Source organism: Salvelinus fontinalis, unplaced genomic scaffold, assembly GCF_029448725.1.
Source record: "Salvelinus fontinalis isolate EN_2023a unplaced genomic scaffold, ASM2944872v1 scaffold_1910, whole genome shotgun sequence".
NCBI lineage: Eukaryota > Metazoa > Chordata > Actinopteri > Salmoniformes > Salmonidae > Salvelinus > Salvelinus fontinalis.
The window spans coordinates 1-19642 of NW_026602119.1; the positions used below are offsets into that span (position 1 = coordinate 1).

Genomic DNA, 19642 nt, shown 5'->3' on the forward strand with positions numbered 1-19642 from the left:
GACAGACAGACTCACCTGTCATTGCGACTCTGCATGGCTGTGTTTTGTCTCTTCCTCATCTAACAGACAGACTCACCTGTCATTGTGGCTCTGCATGGCCGCGTCATGGCTCTTCCTCTTCGGACAGACAGGCAGACAAACAGACAGACAGACTCACCTGTCATTGTGGCTCTGCATGGCCGCGTCATGGCTCTTCCTCTTCGGACAGACAGGCAGACAAACAGACAGACAGACTCACCTGTCATTGTGGCTCTGCATGGCCGCGTCATGGCTCTTCCTCTTCGGACAGACAGGCAGACAAACAGACAGACAGACTCACCTGTCATTGCGACTCTGCACGGCGTTGTCGTGGCTCTTCCTCATCTGTAGCAGGTTCTGTTCATGGTAGTTGATCATGTGGGTCAGCCGGCCCAGGTTCAGCTTCTGCTCCTCCCTCTTCTGTCTCATCTCATGAAGCCCCTGGGTCACCTTGGAGATGGAATCAGAACAGAGGAACATTATAACCCTAACCCAGGTCACCTTGGAGATGGAATCAGAACAGAGGAACATCATAACCCTAACCCAGGTCACCTTGGAGATGGGATCAGAACAGAGAAACATCATAACCCTAACCCAGGTCACCTTGGAGATGGGATCAGAACAGAGAAACATCATAACCCTAACCCAGGTCACCTTGGAGATGGGATCAGAACAGAGAAACATCATAACCCTAACCCAGGTCACCTTGGAGATGGGATCAGAACAGAGAAACATCATAACCCTAACCCAGGTCACCTTGGAGATGGGATCAGAACAGAGAAACATCATAACCCTAACCCAGGTCACCTTGGAGATGGGATCAGAACAGAGAAACATCATAACCCTAACCCAGGTCACCTTGGAGATGGGATCAGAACAGAGAAACATTATAACCCTAACCCAGGTCACCTTGGAGATGGGATCAGAACAGAGAAACATCATAACCAAGGTCACCTTGGAGATGGGATCAGAACAGAGAAACATCATAACCCTAACCCAGGTCACCTTGGAGATGGGATCAGAACAGAGGAACATCATAACCCTAACCCAGGTCACCTTGGAGACGGGATCAGAACAGAGAAACATCATAACCCTAACCCAGGTCACCTTGGAGATGGGATCAGAACAGAGAAACATCATAACCCTAACCCAGGTCACCTTGGAGATGGGATCAGAACAGAGAAACATCATAACCCTAACCCAGGTCACCTTGGAGATGGGATCAGAACAGAGAAACATCATAACCCAGAGAGCTGAGTCTCAAATGGCACCCTATTTCCTTTATAGTGCGGTAGGTCGATGCTATTATGTCTAGAGGATGGAGTGAGAAGAGCAGGATTTCCTTATTAATCAGGTAGGATAAATCACCTTGGAGATGTCGCTCCTCAGGCTGTCTCTGACGGTGTGGCTGTGGAAGTGCTTCAGACGGGACTTCTGGAGCAGCCTGAGGACACATACACGGGATGTTAATCATTCACATCTAAACAGGGTGGTGAACGTCAGAATGTTCTTGTGAGGACAGGATGTGCTCTCTATCTCACTTCTCTTTGTTGATGGCGTTGGTTCTGAGGATCTCAATCTCGTTGTCCAGGATCTTGAACTTCTCTCTCATCTCAGCTGTTCTCTGGGAGGCCATCTGGATCAGGTTCATACACTTGTTCCTATCACCCTTGATGTTGTCGTACAGCTTGGCAAACACACCAAGCCTAGATGCAGGGAGGGAGAAGGAGAGGGAAGAAAAGAGAAAGAGAGAGAGAGAGAGAGAGAGAGAGAGAGAGAGAGAGAGAGAGAGAGAGAGAGAGAGAGAGAGAGAGAGAGAGAGAGACAGAGAGAGAGAGAGACAGAGAGAGTTTGTATTGGCACCGAGGAAACACTGAAATGAATCAAGGTAGGCATTCAAATCTTTAGCCTCCCAGACACGTTATTTTCCAGGTATGTCTGAACTGAACTGCATTAGGGGTTAAGGTAAGGGTTAAGGTTAGGGGTTAATGTTAGGGGTTATGGGTTAAGGTTATGGCTTAAGGCTAGGCATTAGGGGTTAGGGTTAGAGTTACAGGTTAAGGTTAGGAGTATGGGTTAAGGTAAGGGTTAAGGTATTAGGGTTAGGGGTTAAGGTTAGGGTTACAGGTTAAGGTAAGGGGTTAAGGTTAGGGTTAGGGGTTAGGTTTAAAGGTTAAGGTAAGGGGTTAGGGTTAGGGGTTAGGTTTCCAGGTTAAGGTTAGGGGTTAAGGTAAGGGGTTAAGGTTAGGGTTAGGGGTTAGAGTTATGGGTTAAGGTAAGGGTTAAGGCTAGGCGTTAGGTTACAGGTTAAGGGTTAAGGCTAGGCGTTAAGGTTACATGTTAGGGATTAAGGCTAGGCGTTAAGGTTACAGGTTAAGGCATTAAGGTTACAGGTTAAGGGTTAAGGCTAGGCGTTAAGGTTACAGGTTAAGGCATTAAGGTTAAGGGTTAAGGCTAGGCGTTAAGGTTACAGGTTAAGGCATTAAGGTTACAGGTTAAGGGTTAAGGCTAGGCGTTAAGGTTACAGGTTAAGGGTTAAGGTTACAGGTTAAGGGTTAAGGTTACATGTTAAGGGTTAAGGCTAGGCGTTAAGGTTACAGGTTAAGGGTTAAGGCTAGGCGTTAAGGTTACATGTTAAGGGTTAAGGCTAGGCATTAAGGTTACAGGTTAAGGCATTAAGGTTACAGGTTAAGGGTTAAGGCTAGGCGTTAAGGTTACAGGTTAAGGCATTAAGGTTAAGGGTTAAGGCTAGGCGTTAAGGTTACAGGTTAAGGCATTAAGGTTACAGGTTAAGGGTTAAGGCTAGGCGTTAAGGTTACATGTTAAGGGTTAAGGCTAGGCGTTAAGGTTACAGGTTAAGGGTTAAGGTTACAGGTTAAGGGTTAAGGTTACATGTTAAGGGTTAAGGCTAGGCGTTAAGGTTACAGGTTAAGGGTTAAGGCTAGGCGTTAAGGTTAAGGGTTAAGGTTACAGGTTAAGGGTTAAGGCTAGGCGTTAAGGTTACAGGTTAAGGGTTAAGGCTAGGCGTTAAGGTTACAGGTTAAAGGTTAAGGTTACAGGTTAAGGCTAGGCGTTAAGGTTACAGGTTACGGGTTAAGGTTACAGGTTAAGGGTTAAGGCTAGGCATTAAGGTTACAGGTTAAGGGTTAAGGCTAGGCGTTAAGGTTACAGGTTAAGGGTTAAGGCTAGGCGTTAAGGTTACAGGTTAAGGGTTAAGGTTACAGGTTAAGGGTTAAGGCTAGGCGTTAAGGTTACAGGTTAAGGGTTAAGGCTAGGCGTTAAGGTTACAGGTTAAGGGTTAAGGCTAGGCGTTAAGGTTACAGGTTAAGGGTTAAGGCTAGGCGTTAAGGTCTCCATTCAGCAGAGAGGGAGAGATACCTGGACTGGACCTCCTGGTTCTGCTTCTTGAGTTCATGGATCACCAGACTCTTGCCTCTCACCTCTTGCTTGATGCGATTGTATCTTTGCTGTTGAGACATTAAAATAATACATGATCTTTCTTCTCATCTTAGTAAAAGCTGATGAGTCAACTTTCCCCAATGTGCAAGAAAGATAGTCTTAGCTAGTGTGTTTTGTTGTTTTGTTGAGAACATCAACATGTCACTATGGAAACCATTACCAGAGTCATGCTGAAGCTACACTGTAACTGATTACGGTAGCTGTAGTAAATGATTGCAGCAAAGGCCTGTTACCTCAGGCATGTCGCTGTTGCTCGAGTTATTTGGATTACCTGTGGACATATTACGTCACAATCTGTGTGTTACTTAACTCAGACTGTGTGTGTTATCTCAGGTCTATATGCAAATAGACCATTGCCATATATGGATCTGTGCCATTCACTTTGAACTGGGCTGTGTTTACAACATGAGCGGTCGATAGTAGATGCGTTTGTTTTGAGATCAAAGCGAGAGCTGCATGTAGCAGCGTGTGCACATTTTGTTCATGTCCTTTTCTGGTTAGTGAGTTATCAGCCCAGTTCAAGATCATTTGTAGTCGTCAATAGGGGAGTGGTGGCTTCCTACAAGACCACAACACCTGTACATTACTAGACATCTTTGAAAAGCCAGTCAGGTAAAGAGATTTTTTTTATCTTAAAGGGGCAGTGTTGTATTTTGAGACAGGCTTCAATAATTTGCCTGATTCTCTGTAATAATGGTATGGGAATAATAATGCATTTTTTGTGTAAAGTGGAGTCTTGCATCAAACAACAGCAACATCTTCAGTCAAACAGGTTCATGTGAAGCCCTGCATGTTGTTTTCTAAAGTCTCATGGACTGTAGGTCCACATTGAACACCACACATTGGCTGCTACTGTCGGCTGAATGACAGAACAGATATTTCCATGCTTAAATGTTATGGGATACATGTTCTCCATTGTTTTTGATGGTAGGCCACTCTGGTAGGCCTACATTATGATCAAATAGCCACAGTAGCCTACATAGTCACTGTTAAAGCTGTAACTTAAAGCGGGTACAGCCTCAGTGTGCACAGTAACGCGCGCTGGAAGTTGCACAGAATTTTCACTACGTTCAAATTCGCGCTCAGCAGACCTGAAATTTGCCCCAAAAAATGGGAGGGAACATTGATGGTGCGATGTTCTATAGTGATCTGATATGATGTGTTTTACCTCAGCCCTGTGGCGGTCCCTGGACTTCTGCTCTCTCTCATCAGCTTTGATCTGAGTCAGACAACAGAGGGTGTGGAGCTCCTCTCTGTGTCTGTGAGACTGTCTCATCAGCTCCTTCTCCTGTTCCACACACTGTTCTATCAGCTGGGTCTCCACCTCAGCTACTGGTTGCTACACACACACACACACACACACGCACACACACAAGCACACACCACACACACACACACACACACACACACACACACACACACACACACACACACACACACACACACACACACACACACACACACACACACACACACACACACGTTTATGCCTTACACAAATAAAAAAAACACACAAACACAGAAATTCAAACATATGCTTTTTACCTGATGAATCAAGTTTCTCTTCAGCTTGTCCACTTCTAACTGTATCTCCTGTCTCGTCTTTAGAATCCTGTCACTTTTGGGTTTGGCATCCCTCTGTAACAACAACCTCTCCTAGTATTAATGTCTCTAAACAGATATGACCTGTCTCTGTTTGACATCCCTCTGTAACAACAACCTCTCCTAGTATTAATGTCTCTAAACAGATATGACCTGTCTCTGTTTGACATCCCTCTGTAACAACAACCTCTCCTGGTATTAATGTCTCTAAACAGATATGACCTGTCTCTGTTTGACATCCCTCTGTCACAACAACCTCTCCTAGTATTAATGTCTCTAAACAGATATGACCTGTCTCTGTTTGACATCCCTCTGTAAACAACAACCTCTCCTAGTATTAATGTCTCTAAACAGATATGACCTGTCTCTGTTTGACATCCCTCTGTAAACAACAACCTCTCCTAGTATTAATGTCTCTAAACAGATATGACCTGTCTCTGTTTGACATCCCTCTGTAAACAACAACCTCTCCTAGTATTAATGTCTAAACAGATATGACCTGTCTCTGTTTGACATCCCTCTGTCACAACAACCTCTCCTAGTATTAATGTCTAAACAGATATGACCTGTCTCTGTTTGACATCCCTCTGTCACAACAACCTCTCCTAGTATTAATGTCTCTAAACAGATATGACCTGTCTCTGTTTGACATCCCTCTGTCACAACAACCTCTCCTAGTATTAATGTCTAAACAGATATGACCTGTCTCTGTTTGACATCCCTCTGTAAACAACAACCTCTCCTAGTATTAATGTCTAAACAGATATGACCTGTCTCTGTTTGAGCACAAATACTGTCGAAGAACAAAACTTTATTGTCCTTTTCAGAGCACAGAAATGTATCTTATTAAAACCCAGTTTTAACCCCCAGAGAAACACACACATACAAACTGTAATGGTTAATTGAGGAATGATTGAGGTGGAATGGGAGAATGGCAATGGTAGAACATGCCATGAATAATACTGGGACATAATTATGGTTAATCATTAGATCATGTTATTATGTTGGGTTTGTTGTCTCACACAACACAAGGCTTTATATTAAACCAGTCAATCATAAAGCATCAACAATGGCAGTTATTACAGAGAGGCTGTTATTACCATAAAACCACTATTACCATGGCTACCTTCCAAATGGTACACTATTCCCTACATAGCACCTTTTTTTTCTAAGAGTGCACAATCTGGAACATAAAAGGGTTCTTCAGCTGTCCCCATAGAAGAACACTTTGAAGAACCCTATTTGGTTCCAGGTAGAACCGTTCTGGTTCCAGGTAGAACCGTTCTGGTTCCAGGTAGAACCATTCTGGTTCCAGGTAGAACCCTTTTGGGTTACACGTAGAACCCTTTCCACAGAGGGTTCTACATGGAACACAAAAGGGTTCTTTCTACCTGGAACTATAAAAGGGTTCTCCTATGGGGACAGCCGAAGAACGCTTTTGGAACCCTTTTTTCTAAGAGTGTGCACAACTTTTACAGTAGTGCCCTATTGTAAGGAACTGGGTTCCATTTGGGACGTAGCCCTTCCCTCCGCTGCATAGTGTTTTATACAACTGTGGCAGACGGCGAAGCTCAATTAGATCAGAATTCAACTGAGGAAATAAATAATGACAGATAAATCATTGGAAAGTGAGAGAGCGATACCATTACATAGTCCATACATATTGGAAGTGGAGGTCGTGCAGGAGCTGTGTGTGAACTGTGAACTCCATTGACTTGTCGTGCAGCAGAGCTGTGGACCAGAACATTGTGGGCCTGTTTGGTGTTAGTGTGTGAACTGTGAACTAACCGTAGACTTGGTCTTGTCATGCAGTAGCTGAGCTGTGGACCAGTGCATCCTGGGCCTGTTTGGTGTTAGTGTGTGAACTGTGAACTAACCGTATACTTGGTCTTGTCATGCAGTAGCTGAGTGTGGACCAGTGCATCCTGGGCCATTTTGAGCTGCAGCTCCACCTTCTTCAGCTCTCTGAGCTGCCGGTCCCTCTCACGCTGCTTTCGTGCCAGGTTCTCATGCACGCTCTTCCTTTCCATGATGCAGTGGCCTGTATTGATGTCCAGCATACCTCTGACAAATAGAGAGAGATAGAGAGAGAGAGAGAGAGAGAGATAGAGAGAGAGAGACATACAGAGAGAGAGAGAGAGACATACAGACAGAGAGAGAGAGACATACAGACAGAGGGAGAGAGAGAGAGAGACATACAGCGAGAGAGAGACATACAGCGAGAGAGAGACATACAGAGAGAGAGAGACAGAGAGATACAGAGAGAGACAGAGAGAGAGAAAGAGAGAGAGACAGAGAGATATAGACATACAGAGAGAGAGAAAGAGAGAGAGACATACAGAGAGAGAGAGAGAGAGAGGCATACGGAGAGATATAGAGAGAGAGAGACAGAGAGATATAGACATACAGAGAGAGAGAGACATACAGAGAGAGAGAGACAGAGAGATATAGACATACAGAGAGAGAGAGACATACAGAGAGAGAGAGACAGAGAGATACAGAGAGAGACAGAGAGAGAGAAAGAGAGACAGAGAGATATAGACATACAGAGAGAGAGAAAGAGAGAGAGACATACAGAGAGAGAGAGGGAGAGAGGCATACGGAGAGATATAGAGAGAGAGAGACAGAGAGATATAGACATACAGAGAGAGAGAGAGAGGGAGAGAGGCATACGGAGAGATATAGAGAGAGGGATACAGAGAGAGAAAGAGAAATAGAGAGAGAGAGAGAGAGAAAGAGAAAGAGAGAGAGTGAGGGAGGGAGGGAGAGGGAGAGAGAACTCATAGGAAAACCCCATTATCATTGTTCCCCACAGCACTGTCCCCTTATATCTGCCAAAGACTACATAGAACCAGTAAGATAGAGAAGCTGCATATGGTTCCCATCTCAGTCTAGTTACAGTGGAATGGGTTTTTGTGCCGTCCTTGTGCTATGGCCAGAGGGGAGAAACAGTACAGGCACTGCAGGTCCCAGTGGGGGGTTCTACAGCAGTTGTGGTTCTGAAGAGAGACAGCGTCTGGACTAATGGGGACAATACAACCTAATGCATCCACATTACAATGATTGAAAACCTTGTCAAAATGAATGGGGGATAATTAGAAAATGTTCTGACTCTTACTGGGCACATCGAGCTCTGTTTGTTCTGTGCATGTGGCCCCAACAGTTTGTGTTTTTATGCATTGTTGTTTATTCTGTTGGGAACCCCTGAAAACAAGATGGTGGGAACATCACTATCCAGGGATTTACCTCACGTAATAAAACATGTTCAGGAGAAGGCAGTGATACAATAAACAATGTATCAACAGTGTAATGTACAGCTGAAGTGGGAAGTTTACATACACTTAGGTTGGAGTCATTAAAACTCATTTTTCAACCACTCCACTGTCACGCCCTGATCTGTTTCCCCTGTCCTTGTGATTGTCTCCACCCCCTCCAGGTGTCGCTTATTTTCCCCAGTGTATTTATCCCTGTATTTCCTGTCATTCTGTGCCAGTTCGTCTTGTATGTTTCCAAGTCACCCAGCGGTTTCCCATTCTCCTGCTTTTTGCATTCTCCTTTTTCTAGTCCTCCGGGTTTTGACCCTTGCCTGTTCTGGACTCTGTACCCGCCTACCTGACCATTCTGCCTGCCTTGACCTCGAGCCTTTCTGCTACTCTGTACCTCCTGGACTCTGAACTGGTTTTGACCTGTTTGCCTGTCCACCATTCTCTTGCCTACTCCTTTGGGTTAATAAACCCTGTAAGACTCCAACCATCTGCCTCCTGTGTCTGCATCTGGGTCTCGCCTTGTGCCTTGATATCCACACACTTCTTGTTAACAAACTATAGTTTTGGAAAGTCGGTTAGGACATCGGTTAGGACATCGGTTAGGACATCGGTTAGGACATCAAGTCGGTTAGGACATCTACTTTGTGCATGAAACAAGTAATTTTCCCAACAATTGTTTACAGACAGATTATTTCACTTATAATTCACTGTATCACAATTCCAGTGGGTCAGAAGTTTACATACACTAAATTGACTGTGCCTTTAAACAGCTTGGAAAATTCCAGAAAATTATGTCATGGCTTTAGAAGCTTCTGATAGGCTAATTGACATAATTTGAGTCAATTGGAGGTGTACCTGTGGATGTATTTCAAGGCCTACCTTCAAACTCAGTGCCTCTTTGCTTGACATCATGGGAAAATCTAAAGAAATCAGCCAAAACCTCAGAAAAAAAATGTGTAGACCTCGACAAGTCTGGCTCATCCTTGGGAGCAATTTCTAAACGCCTGAAGGTACCACGTTCATCTGTACAAACAATAGTATGCAAGTATAAATACCATGGGACCATGCAGCCGTCATACCACTCAGGAAGGGGTCACGTTCTGTCTCCTAGAGATTAACGTACTTTGGTGCGAAAAGTGCAAATCAATCCCAGAACAACAGCAAAGGACCTTGTGAAGATGCTGGAGGAAACGGGTACAAAAGTATCTATATCCACAGTAAAACGAGTCCTATATCGACATAACCTGAAAGGCCACTCAGCAAGAAAGAAGCCACTGCTCCAAAACCGCCATAAAAAAAGCCAGACTACGGTTTGCAACTGCACATGGAGACAAAGATCGTACATTTTGGAGAAATGTCCTCTGGTCTGATGAAACAAAAATAGAACTGTTTGGCCATAATAACCATCGTTATGTTTGGAGTAAAAAGGGGGAGGCTTGCAAGCCGAAGAACACCATCCCAACCGTGAAGCACGGGGGTGGCAGCATCATGTTGTGGGGGTGCTTTGCAGCAGGAGGGACTGGTGCACTTCACAAAATAGATGGCATCACGAGGATGGAAAATTATGTGGATATATTGAAGCAACATCAGTCAGGAAGTTAAAGCTTGGTCGCAAATGGGTCTTCCAAATGGACAATGACCGCAAGCATACTTCCAAAGTTGTGGCAAAATGGCTTAAGGACAACAAAGTCAAGGTATTGGAGTGGCCATCACACAGCCCTGACCTCAATAGGACCTCAATCCTATAGAAAATTTGTGGGCAGAACTGAAAAAGCGTGTGCAAGCAAGGAGGCCTACAAACCTGACTCAGCTACACCAGCTCTGTCAGGAGGAATGGGCCAAAATTCACCAAACTTATTGTGGGAAGCTTGTGGAAGGCTACCCAAAACGTTTGACCCAAGTTAAACAATTTAAAGGTAATGCTACCAAATACTAATTGAGTGTATGTAAACTTCTGATCCACTGGGAATGTGATGAATGAAATAAAAGCTGAAATAAATAATTATCTCTACTATTATTCAGATATTTCACATCCTTAAAATAAAGTGGTGATCCTTACTGACCTAAGACAGGGAATTTGTATTTGGATTAAATGTCAGGAATTGTGAAAAAATGAGTTTAAATGTATCTGGCTAAGGTGTATGTAAACTTCCGACTTCAACTGTATGTACTATCGCTGCATACAGATGCTGCTCTAGATACATAGACATTGTCTGCAGTCCTGTACCTCTGTCCCATCATAATGACCTCCTTCTCCTTGGTCATCTCCTGCTCTTTCTGCAGCATGCTGTGTTCCCTCTCGGCAGCCTCCAGGTGTGCCCTGCGCCCCTCCACCTGCCTCCTCACCTCCCTCTTCTCCTCCTCCAGGGAGCGACAGCGGGCCTCCGTCATCTTCTGCAGAGCCGCCACCTCAGACAGCTGCTCGTCCAGGGCCGCCTTACTTTTCTCAACGTCCCTGGCCACCACAGAGGAAGACATACATTACACCAGGCTGGTAGACTGTAAGCTTAACCCAGCGAGCAAAACAGCTTGCAAAGATGTCATTCCAGCCAGTTTTGACAGAGACATTGGTCTGTAGGGTTGGCCGTTTACTCTTGGTAGGTGCCCCAAAAAACTGTGGAATGGTTCAGGATTTATGTTGAGTCTCCTTTCCATGACTCATGAACATGGCCTTACTTCCTGCTTTAGTAGCTACAGAGTTAGTTATGAAGGTTCCGTATAGCACATCACCAGTACATGGATTCATAGCCAGCCACATCTTACATCTTCTTCCTGTTGATCCTCTCAATCTCCTTCCCCAGCTGGCCAGGCACAGACAGAAGCTGGGCCAACTCAGCCTGGGGACACACGACAACACACCACAGAGAAGGACATTATAGGAAAACTAATGAGCTCTTCTACTTCAATGGTTTTATATAATGCCCTTCTCTATGTTGTTTTAAACACAAGACTGACCCTCTACCACCTCTCCCCACACTATACCACCCGCTACCACCCCTCCCCACCCTCTACCACCCCTCCGCCACCCCTCTACCACCCGCTACCACCTCTCCCCACACTATACCACCCTCTACCACCCCTCTACCGCCCCTCTGCCACCAATCCCCCTCTGCCACCACCCTCAGCCGCCACCCTCTGCCGCCACCCTCTGCCTCTCTGCAACCCCCCCCCCCCCCCCTCTGCCACCCCTTGTGCCCCCTCCAACCAGTCACCTGGTTGTTTACTATGATGTCCTTCTTGTGGTCCAGTTCTCTCTGCTCCCTGGTCATCAGTTTGTGTCTGGCCTCCACGTCCTCCAGCAAGCTGTGTATCTCCTGTCTCCTCTGAGACACCTCCTTCCTCAGCTCCTCACTGCTGTCCTTCAGGGCCTTCGCACGCTTCTCCAGCTCCTGAGGACACACCAGGAGCAATGGCTTATGGGACATACAAAATACATCAACATTGACACAAATACACATTCATGCAAGTGCAAATCATGGACACACACACAGTACTGTGCCAGCTATTTGAAGCGGATATCAAAGCTAATAGCTGGGTCGTGACATTCTTGGGAATTTGATTATATACATCCATGTGATTATAGTGTTGCTTAACTGGGTGTTAAAAAGTAACTACTGTTTAACTGTAACCAAACCAACTGTAATAAAAAGTTCATTAAAGCAGTAATGTAAAATATCATTAGATCAATGATCGGGCCTCTCTTAGTGGTAGACACAGAAGCATGTATGGTACCACAACCCAATGACAATGAGGAGACTGAACTGTCAAGAAGCCAGCCTCATCAATCAAGCATTTTGACAAGGATGCCTGGCAGCAAAGACACCGTCTGTTTCTCTGTCCTGTCACTGTGTGTGCCATTTCTCTGCTTCTAAATGAGTGATTTACTACTGTAGGTGACATGAAGGAATGTGATGCTGTGGTGCCAGGTGTATGATGGGACAGATCATGTGAATGACTATCAACGGGAGGTAAATCTGTGACTGTTGCACTGACATACTTACAACTGGTTTGGGTTGAGTCTCATACTCCTTCTCCAGGCAAAGCTTCTCTTCTGTGAGACTGTAAACAGACACGGCATCATGTACAACACGTGTCAGTCTCCTTCCACGGAGGGCCGAGCGTCTGCAGCTTTTCACTCTTCACTTGTACTTGACTGATGAATTAAGGTCACTAATTAGTGAGGAACTCCCCTCACCTGGTTGTCTAGGGGTTAACTGAAAAGAAAAGCCTAAAACCCACAGACACTAGGACCTCCATGGAATGATGTTGACACCCCTGATTTAGAGGAAGGAACAAGAGGAAGGAACTTGAACACAAATTCTCAGAAATACAGAGAAGATGCAAAAGTGACCAACGTTCACGACAAGCTTAGGAAACAAGTGGCTGTGCAATATGCTCAAGTGACCTTACCTAGGCCTTAGCTCAACCCCCTAACACAGTGACCTCGCCTTAGCTCAACCCCCTAACACAGTGACCTAGCCTAGGCCTTAGCTCAACCCCGTAACACAGTGACCTAGCCTAGGCCTTAGCTCAACCCCCTAACACAGTGACCTAGCCTAGGCCTTAGCTCAACCCCCTAACACAGTGACCTTGCCTTAGCTCAACCCCCTAACACAGTGACCTAGCCTAGGCCTTAGCTCAACCCCGTAACACAGTGACCTAGCCTAGGCCTTAGCTCAACCCCCTAACACAGTGACCTAGCCTAGGCCTTAGCTCAACCCCCTAACACAGTGACCTCGCCTAGGCCTTAGCTCAACCCCCTAACACAGTGACCTAGCCTAGGCCTTAGCTCAACCCCCTAACACAGTGACCTAGCCTAGGCCTTAGCTCAACCCCCTAACACAGTGACCTTGCCTTAGCTCAACCCCCTAACACAGTGACCTTGCCTTAGCTCAACCCCCTAACACAGTGACCTAGCCTAGGCCTTAGCTCAACCCCCTAACACAGTGACCTAGCCTAGGCCTTAGCTCAACCCCCTAACACAGTGACCTAGCCTAGGCCTTAGCTCAACCCCCTAACACAGTGACCTTGCCTTAGCTCAACCCCCTAACACAGTGACCTTGCCTTAGCTCAACCCCCTAACACAGTGACCTTGCCTAGGCCTTATCTCAACCCCCTAACACAGTGACCTTACCTAGGCCTTAGCTCAACCCCCTAACACAGTAACCTAGCCTAGGCCTTAGCTCAAACCCTAACACAGTGACCTAGCCTAGGCCTTAGCTCAACCCCCTAACACAGTGACCTAGCCTAGGCCTTAGCTCAACCCCCTAACACAGTAACCTTGCCTTAGCTCAACCCCCTAACACAGTGACCTTGCCTTAGCTCAACCCCCTAACACAGTAACCTAGCCTAGGCCTTAGCTCAACCCCCTAACACAGTAACCTTGCCTTAGCTCAACCCCCTAACACAGTGACCTTGCCTAGGCCTTAGCTCAACCCCCTAACACAGTGACCTTACCTAGGCCTTAGCTCAACCCCCTAACACAGTAACCTTGCCTAGGCCTTAGCTCAACCCCCTAACACAGTAACCTAGCCTAGGCCTTAGCTCAACCCCCTAACACAGTAACCTTGCCTTAGCTCAACCCTCTAACACAGTGACCTTGCCTAGGCCTTAGCTCAACCCCCTAACACAGTGACCTTACCCAGGCCTTAGCTCAACCCCGTAACAAAGTGACCTTACCTAGGCCTTAGCTCAACCCCCTAACACAGTGACCTAGCCTAGGCCTTAGCTCAACCCCCTAACACAGTGACCTTGTCTAGGCCTTAGCTCAACCCCCTAACACAGTGACCTTGCCTAGGCCTTAGCTCAACCCCCTAACACAGTGACCTTGCCTAGGCCTTAGCTCAACCCCCTAACACAGTGACCTTGCCTAGGCCTTAGCTCAACCCCGTAACACAGTGACCTAGCCTAGGCCTTAGCTCAACCCCCGAACACAGTGACCTAGCCTAGGCCTTAGCTCAACCCCCTAACACAGTGACCTAGCCTAGGCCTTAGCTCAACCCCCTAACACAGTGACCTAGCCTAGGCCTTAGCTCAACCCTCTAACACAGTGACCTAGCCTAGGCCTTAGCTCAACCCTCTAACACAGTGACCTTGCCTAGGCCTTAGCTCAACCCCCTAACACAGTGACCTCGCCTAGGCTTTAGCTCAACCCCCTAACACAGTGACCTTGCCTTAGCTCAACCCCCTAACACAGTGACCTTGCCTTAGCTCAACCCCCTAACACAGTGACCTTGTCTAGGCCTTAGCTCAACCCCCTAACACAGTGACCTTACCTAGGCCTTAGCTAAACCCCCTAACACAGTGACCTAGCCTAGGCCTTAGCTCAACCCCCTAACACAGTGACCTTGTCTAGGCCTTAGCTCAACCCCCTAACACAGTGACCTTGCCTATGCCTTAGCTCAACCCCCTAACACATTGACCTTGCCTAGGCCTTAGCTCAACCCCCTAACACAGTGACCTTGTCTAGGCCTTAGCTCAACCCCCTAACACAGTGACCTTACCTAGGCCTTAGCTCAACCCCCTAACACAGTGACCTAGCCTAGGCCTTAGCTCAACCCCCTAACACAGTGACCTTGCCTAGGCCTTAGCTCAACCCCCTAACACAGTGACCTTGCCTAGGCCTTAGCTCAACCCCCTAACACAGTGACCTAGCCTATGCCTTAGCTCAACCCCCTAACACAGTGACCTTGCCTAGGCCTTAGCTCAACCCCCTAACACAGTGACCTAGCCTAGGCCTTAGCTCAACCCCCTAACACAGTGACCTAGCCTAGGCCTTAGCTCAACCCCTAACACAGTGGTGGAGGACAGATGACCAGGGTTCTACTGTAACTCAGTTGATAAAAAGGCAGGGAAATATAGCCATGTAGCCATACTGAAAATATGTATTGCTTTCAGAAAAGTGTTGGTCAAATTCTGAGAGTTTCTTGGCAACATCTGAGTAAAACAGTGGTTTGTTGCTACTATGTGAAAGGTTCAACTGAGTTCAACTGTTGACAGGGATCAGATATTTAAGTCCAGGGGTCGATATTACATTCCTGACACTTGTAAAATATCCTCAGTGAGAAATCTCTGGGTGGATAGACAGCCCTCCAGGCTACTTTCACAGCACTCGCGTTGCTTCCTGGTCATCTGTAAATACTGCATTTGAAGTTAAAATGACTGACAGTTGAATTCCTGTCTATCTGTCTGGCTTGTGATCAAGGGCTTAACACTGCACATCTGAAGACATATCTTCCCAGTGAGCATCTGTCTGTCGTATGGAGGGTAGTTCAGCAGAGGAAGAGAGGAGGCTGCCAAACGGACTGTCAGAGCTATACACATCCACAAGATAATATACAACAAGAGACAGCAGAGTTCATTACAACATCTAGTCAGAATGCAATGTAAGCAATGGTTTTCATTTAGCCTCAAATTTCAATTACTGCTGTAGGTCTTCTCATCTTAACAATAGGAACAACATCTACCCACAGATACAAAGGCCATATCTTCAGGAACAATGTGAATATCATTTACCCACTGATACGAAGGCCACATCTTCAGGAACAATGTGTTCTAGGCCCCATCGCTGGTGAATCATAGTGTGCGTCTCAAATGGTACCCTAATCCCTATGTAGTGCACTACTTTTGACCAAAGCCCTATGGTCCCTGGTCTAATGTAGTGCATTATATAGGGAATAGGGTGCCATTTGGGACAGCCATAGCCGTATTCTAGTCCTTGCTGATTAAATGACTGATGAAGAGACCTTTCCTTTCATGTCCTATTTCTTTGTTTTTTACACAAGCTTGTTTCATCAGTTGCTAAGCAATGTTCCAATGGCCCCTCTGTGGCCTTTCAGTTGAACTGTGTGTGTGTTGTGCAGAGAGAGGACAGCAGCGTTCTTTTCCGTGCTGTGTTTCGGAGGCGTGCTTGACCTTTCGGACACAAGGACAGGAGTGTTGTTGAGAACAAGTGGAGGAGACTAGTGACACAGCTGGCTGGAGTCAGAGGCACACCTAATAATGATGAATCATTTGGTGGGTTATATTTGTCCTGTTCCATTATATACGTGTGTGTGAAGTGGTAATGTGTTTAATGCATATCCCCCTGAGACACCCTCAGAGTGGGGTCACATCCAGGGTCAGCCATTATTAACAGCAACCTTGGAGCAATTAGGGTTAAGTGCCTCGTCAAGGGCACAATGGCAGATTTTTCACCTTGTCGTTAAGGGATTCGAACTAGCGACCGTTCAGTTACTGGCCCAACGCTCTTACCCCTAGGCTACATGCCACACATACCACTTCCTGGACTGACTGGACTAAAGTGGCTCAAGAGCTGGGCCTACCCTTAACCTCAGACAGAGACAGACACAAACAGACACAGACAGACACACATAGACAGACACACACAGGCAGACAGACACAAACAGACACAGACAGACAGACAGACAGAGAGACAGACACACATAGACAGACAGACAGACAGACAGACAGACAGACAGACACACACACACACACATACAGACACACATAGACACACACAGGCAGACAGACAGACAGAAACACATAGACAGACAGACAGACAGACAGACAGACAGACAGACAGACAGACACACAGACAGACAGACAGAAACACACACACACACACACAGACTCTCTCTCTCTACGCTAGGCTCTAATCAGTGTGTGTGTCCTCACCACTCTAGCTGGTAGTTCATCTGGTAGTCCCTCTCCTCTGCCTGTCGCAGGTCGTTGTGGAACTTGAGGAGCTGCTGTCTCATGCGGCTGACCTCTGTGTCCGGCCCCTCAGGGAACTGCTCAGCCTCCTCCAGATCTCTCTGCTGGCGCTCCAGCTCTGCTCTGAACCGCTTGGCCTCCTGCAGCAGCCAGATCTCTGACTGCTGAGAGCTGGGGTGGGGAGATGGGAGTCACAGACAGACAGCCAGATCTCTGACTGCTGAGAGCTGGGGTGGGGAGATGGGAGTCACAGACAGACACAGCCAGATCTCTGAGAGCTGAGAGCTGGGGTGGGGAGATGGGAGTCACAGACAGACACAGAGAGATCTCTGACTGCTGAGAGCTGGGATGGGGAGATGGGGAGTCACAGACAGACACAGCCAGATCTCTGACTGCTGAGAGCTGGGGTGGGGAGATGGGGGTCACAGACAGACACAGAGAGATCTCTGACTGCTGAGAGCTGGGGTGGGGAGATGGGGGTCACAGACAGACACAGCCAGATCTCTGACTGCTGAGAGCTGGGGTGGGGAGATGGGGGTCACAGACAGACACAGCCAGATCTCTGACTGCTGAGAGCTGGGGTGGGGAGATGGGAGTCACAGACAGACACAGAGAGATCTCTGACTGCTGAGAGCTGGGGTGGGGAGATGGGGAGTCACAGACAGACACAGCCAGATCTCTGACTGCTGAGAGCTGGGGTGGGGAGATGGGGGTCACAGACAGACACAGAGAGATCTCTGACTGCTGAGAGCTGGGGTGGGGAGATGGGGGTCACAGACAGACACAGAGAGATCTCTGACTGCTGAGAGCTGGGGTGGGGAGATGGGAGTCACAGACAGACACAGCCAGATCTCTGACTGCTGAGAGCTGAGAGCTGGGGTGGGGAGATGGGAGTCACAGACAGACACAGAGAGATCTCTGACTGCTGAGAGCTGGGGTGGGGAGATGGGGGTCACAGACAGACACAGACAGATCTCTGACTGCTGAGAGCTGGGGTGGGGAGATGGGGGTCACAGACAGACACAGGTACTGATGGGTCATATGACAGGGCAGAGATGTGGTCAGCTGACTCAGCTCATCACCCTCAGGAAGGAGGGGAATCACACAGGTCCTAGTGGTACACAGACACAGATGCTGGTCGGGACTAGCCTCTGTCACAGACTGTCACCTCAACTGGGCGTCCGAGGGTAGTTATTGACTGAGTCTACAAAACAATAAGATCACCTTTCCAATATTGAGTTTCACCCCCTTTTGCCCTCAGAACAGGCTCAATGTGTCAGGGCACGGACTCTACAAGGTGTCTAAAGTGTTCCACAGGGATGCTGGCCCATGTTGACTTCAATGCTTCCCACAGTTGTGTCAAGTTGACAAGTACTGATGGGTCATTTTAAACAGGTACTGATGGGTCATTTTAAACAGGTACTGATGGGTCATTTTAAACAGGTACTGATGGGTCATTTTAAACAGGTACTGATGGGTCAATAATATGGCACAGGTCCAGTCCAGTCCTCATACAGAGTGGCTTGTGTTATCCATATAAACATGTAAGGTGCGTCTGTGGACAGGGAGAGATGAGATCACTTACCTTTTCAAGGTGTCATGGAGCAGGCTGAAACTGGCTTTGAGCTTCGCTGCTTTGGTCCCGCTGATCTTCCCAGTAGAGAACAGCTACAAGAGAACAAAATCCTTCTTTCAATAATCATCTGCCTAAAGCCTTGGACCAGAACCAGCATCTGGGAAGCCATCCATGTCTCTCCATCTGACCACAGAGCGATTAGCTCTCCGTGCACATGTCAAATAATAGCTCAACCACACAGATTAGATAGTTCCAGTGGCTGTAAACAAGTCTGTTGTTTACCCCCCATCTCTCTATGGTGTTTATCACCGTGCCAACGCTACAGAACATCTGTGTTTGCTTCAACTACAAAGGAACAAAAACAGAACTCCATATCCGTAAATGCAATTCAGTTGCTATTTAGCGAGAAAAGTCTTCCAGCCTTGAAGTATCTTTATCCAGCTGATTTTCACAGAGCCAGACTGATCTTCACAGAGCCAGGCTGAACTTCACAGAGCCAGGCTGAACTTCACAGAGCCAGGCTGAGCTTCACAGAACCAGGCTGAACTTCACAGAGCCAGGCTGATCTTCACAGAGCCAGGCTGTGATGGTTGGAATGATGAAAGACACATCAAACAGCCAACACGTGTGTGCATCACTGATGTTTTAGGTGATTGTCTTAGATCAGAGTGAACTACCACACTGTGATATGTTATAAAGACTTCACCTCACCGGGGAGCTACAGTTGGCAGAAAATAACTGATACTTTGGATTCATTACAGTTTATCAGAGCACTGCAAGTTTACTGGAAACCCCATGTCTTAAAAGGAACATGGAGAATAACGAAGGTATAGAATAATGTATTATTTACCTGGGGCTGGTTGCATCAAGAGGTTAATGAGTTCTACAGGTATTAAGACACACATAGGACTACAGGTATAGAGACACACATAGGACTACAGGTATAGAGACACACATAGGACTACAGGTATAGAGACACACATAGGACTACAGGTATAGAGACACA

General features: G+C 46.9%; 1 protein-coding gene across 1 annotated transcript; it reads right to left on the reverse strand.

Annotated features, from left to right (window-relative positions):
* Nucleotides 1–315: 315 nt before the first annotated feature.
* Nucleotides 316–19433, reverse strand: LOC129850293 (coiled-coil domain-containing protein 146-like). The gene is made up of 17 exons (XM_055916756.1): nt 19422–19433; nt 18646–18728; nt 17861–18050; nt 17553–17753; nt 17320–17462; nt 17022–17231; nt 12347–12404; nt 11558–11734; nt 11109–11182; nt 10573–10800; nt 6957–7143; nt 5023–5115; nt 4646–4816; nt 3397–3485; nt 1560–1724; nt 1387–1462; nt 316–468 (listed from the first exon to the last, which is right to left on the reverse strand). Exons 1-17 carry the CDS (start codon nt 19431–19433, stop codon nt 316–318), a joined length of 2310 nt encoding a protein of 769 aa, XP_055772731.1.
* Between the last annotated feature and the right edge of the window lie 209 nt (nt 19434–19642).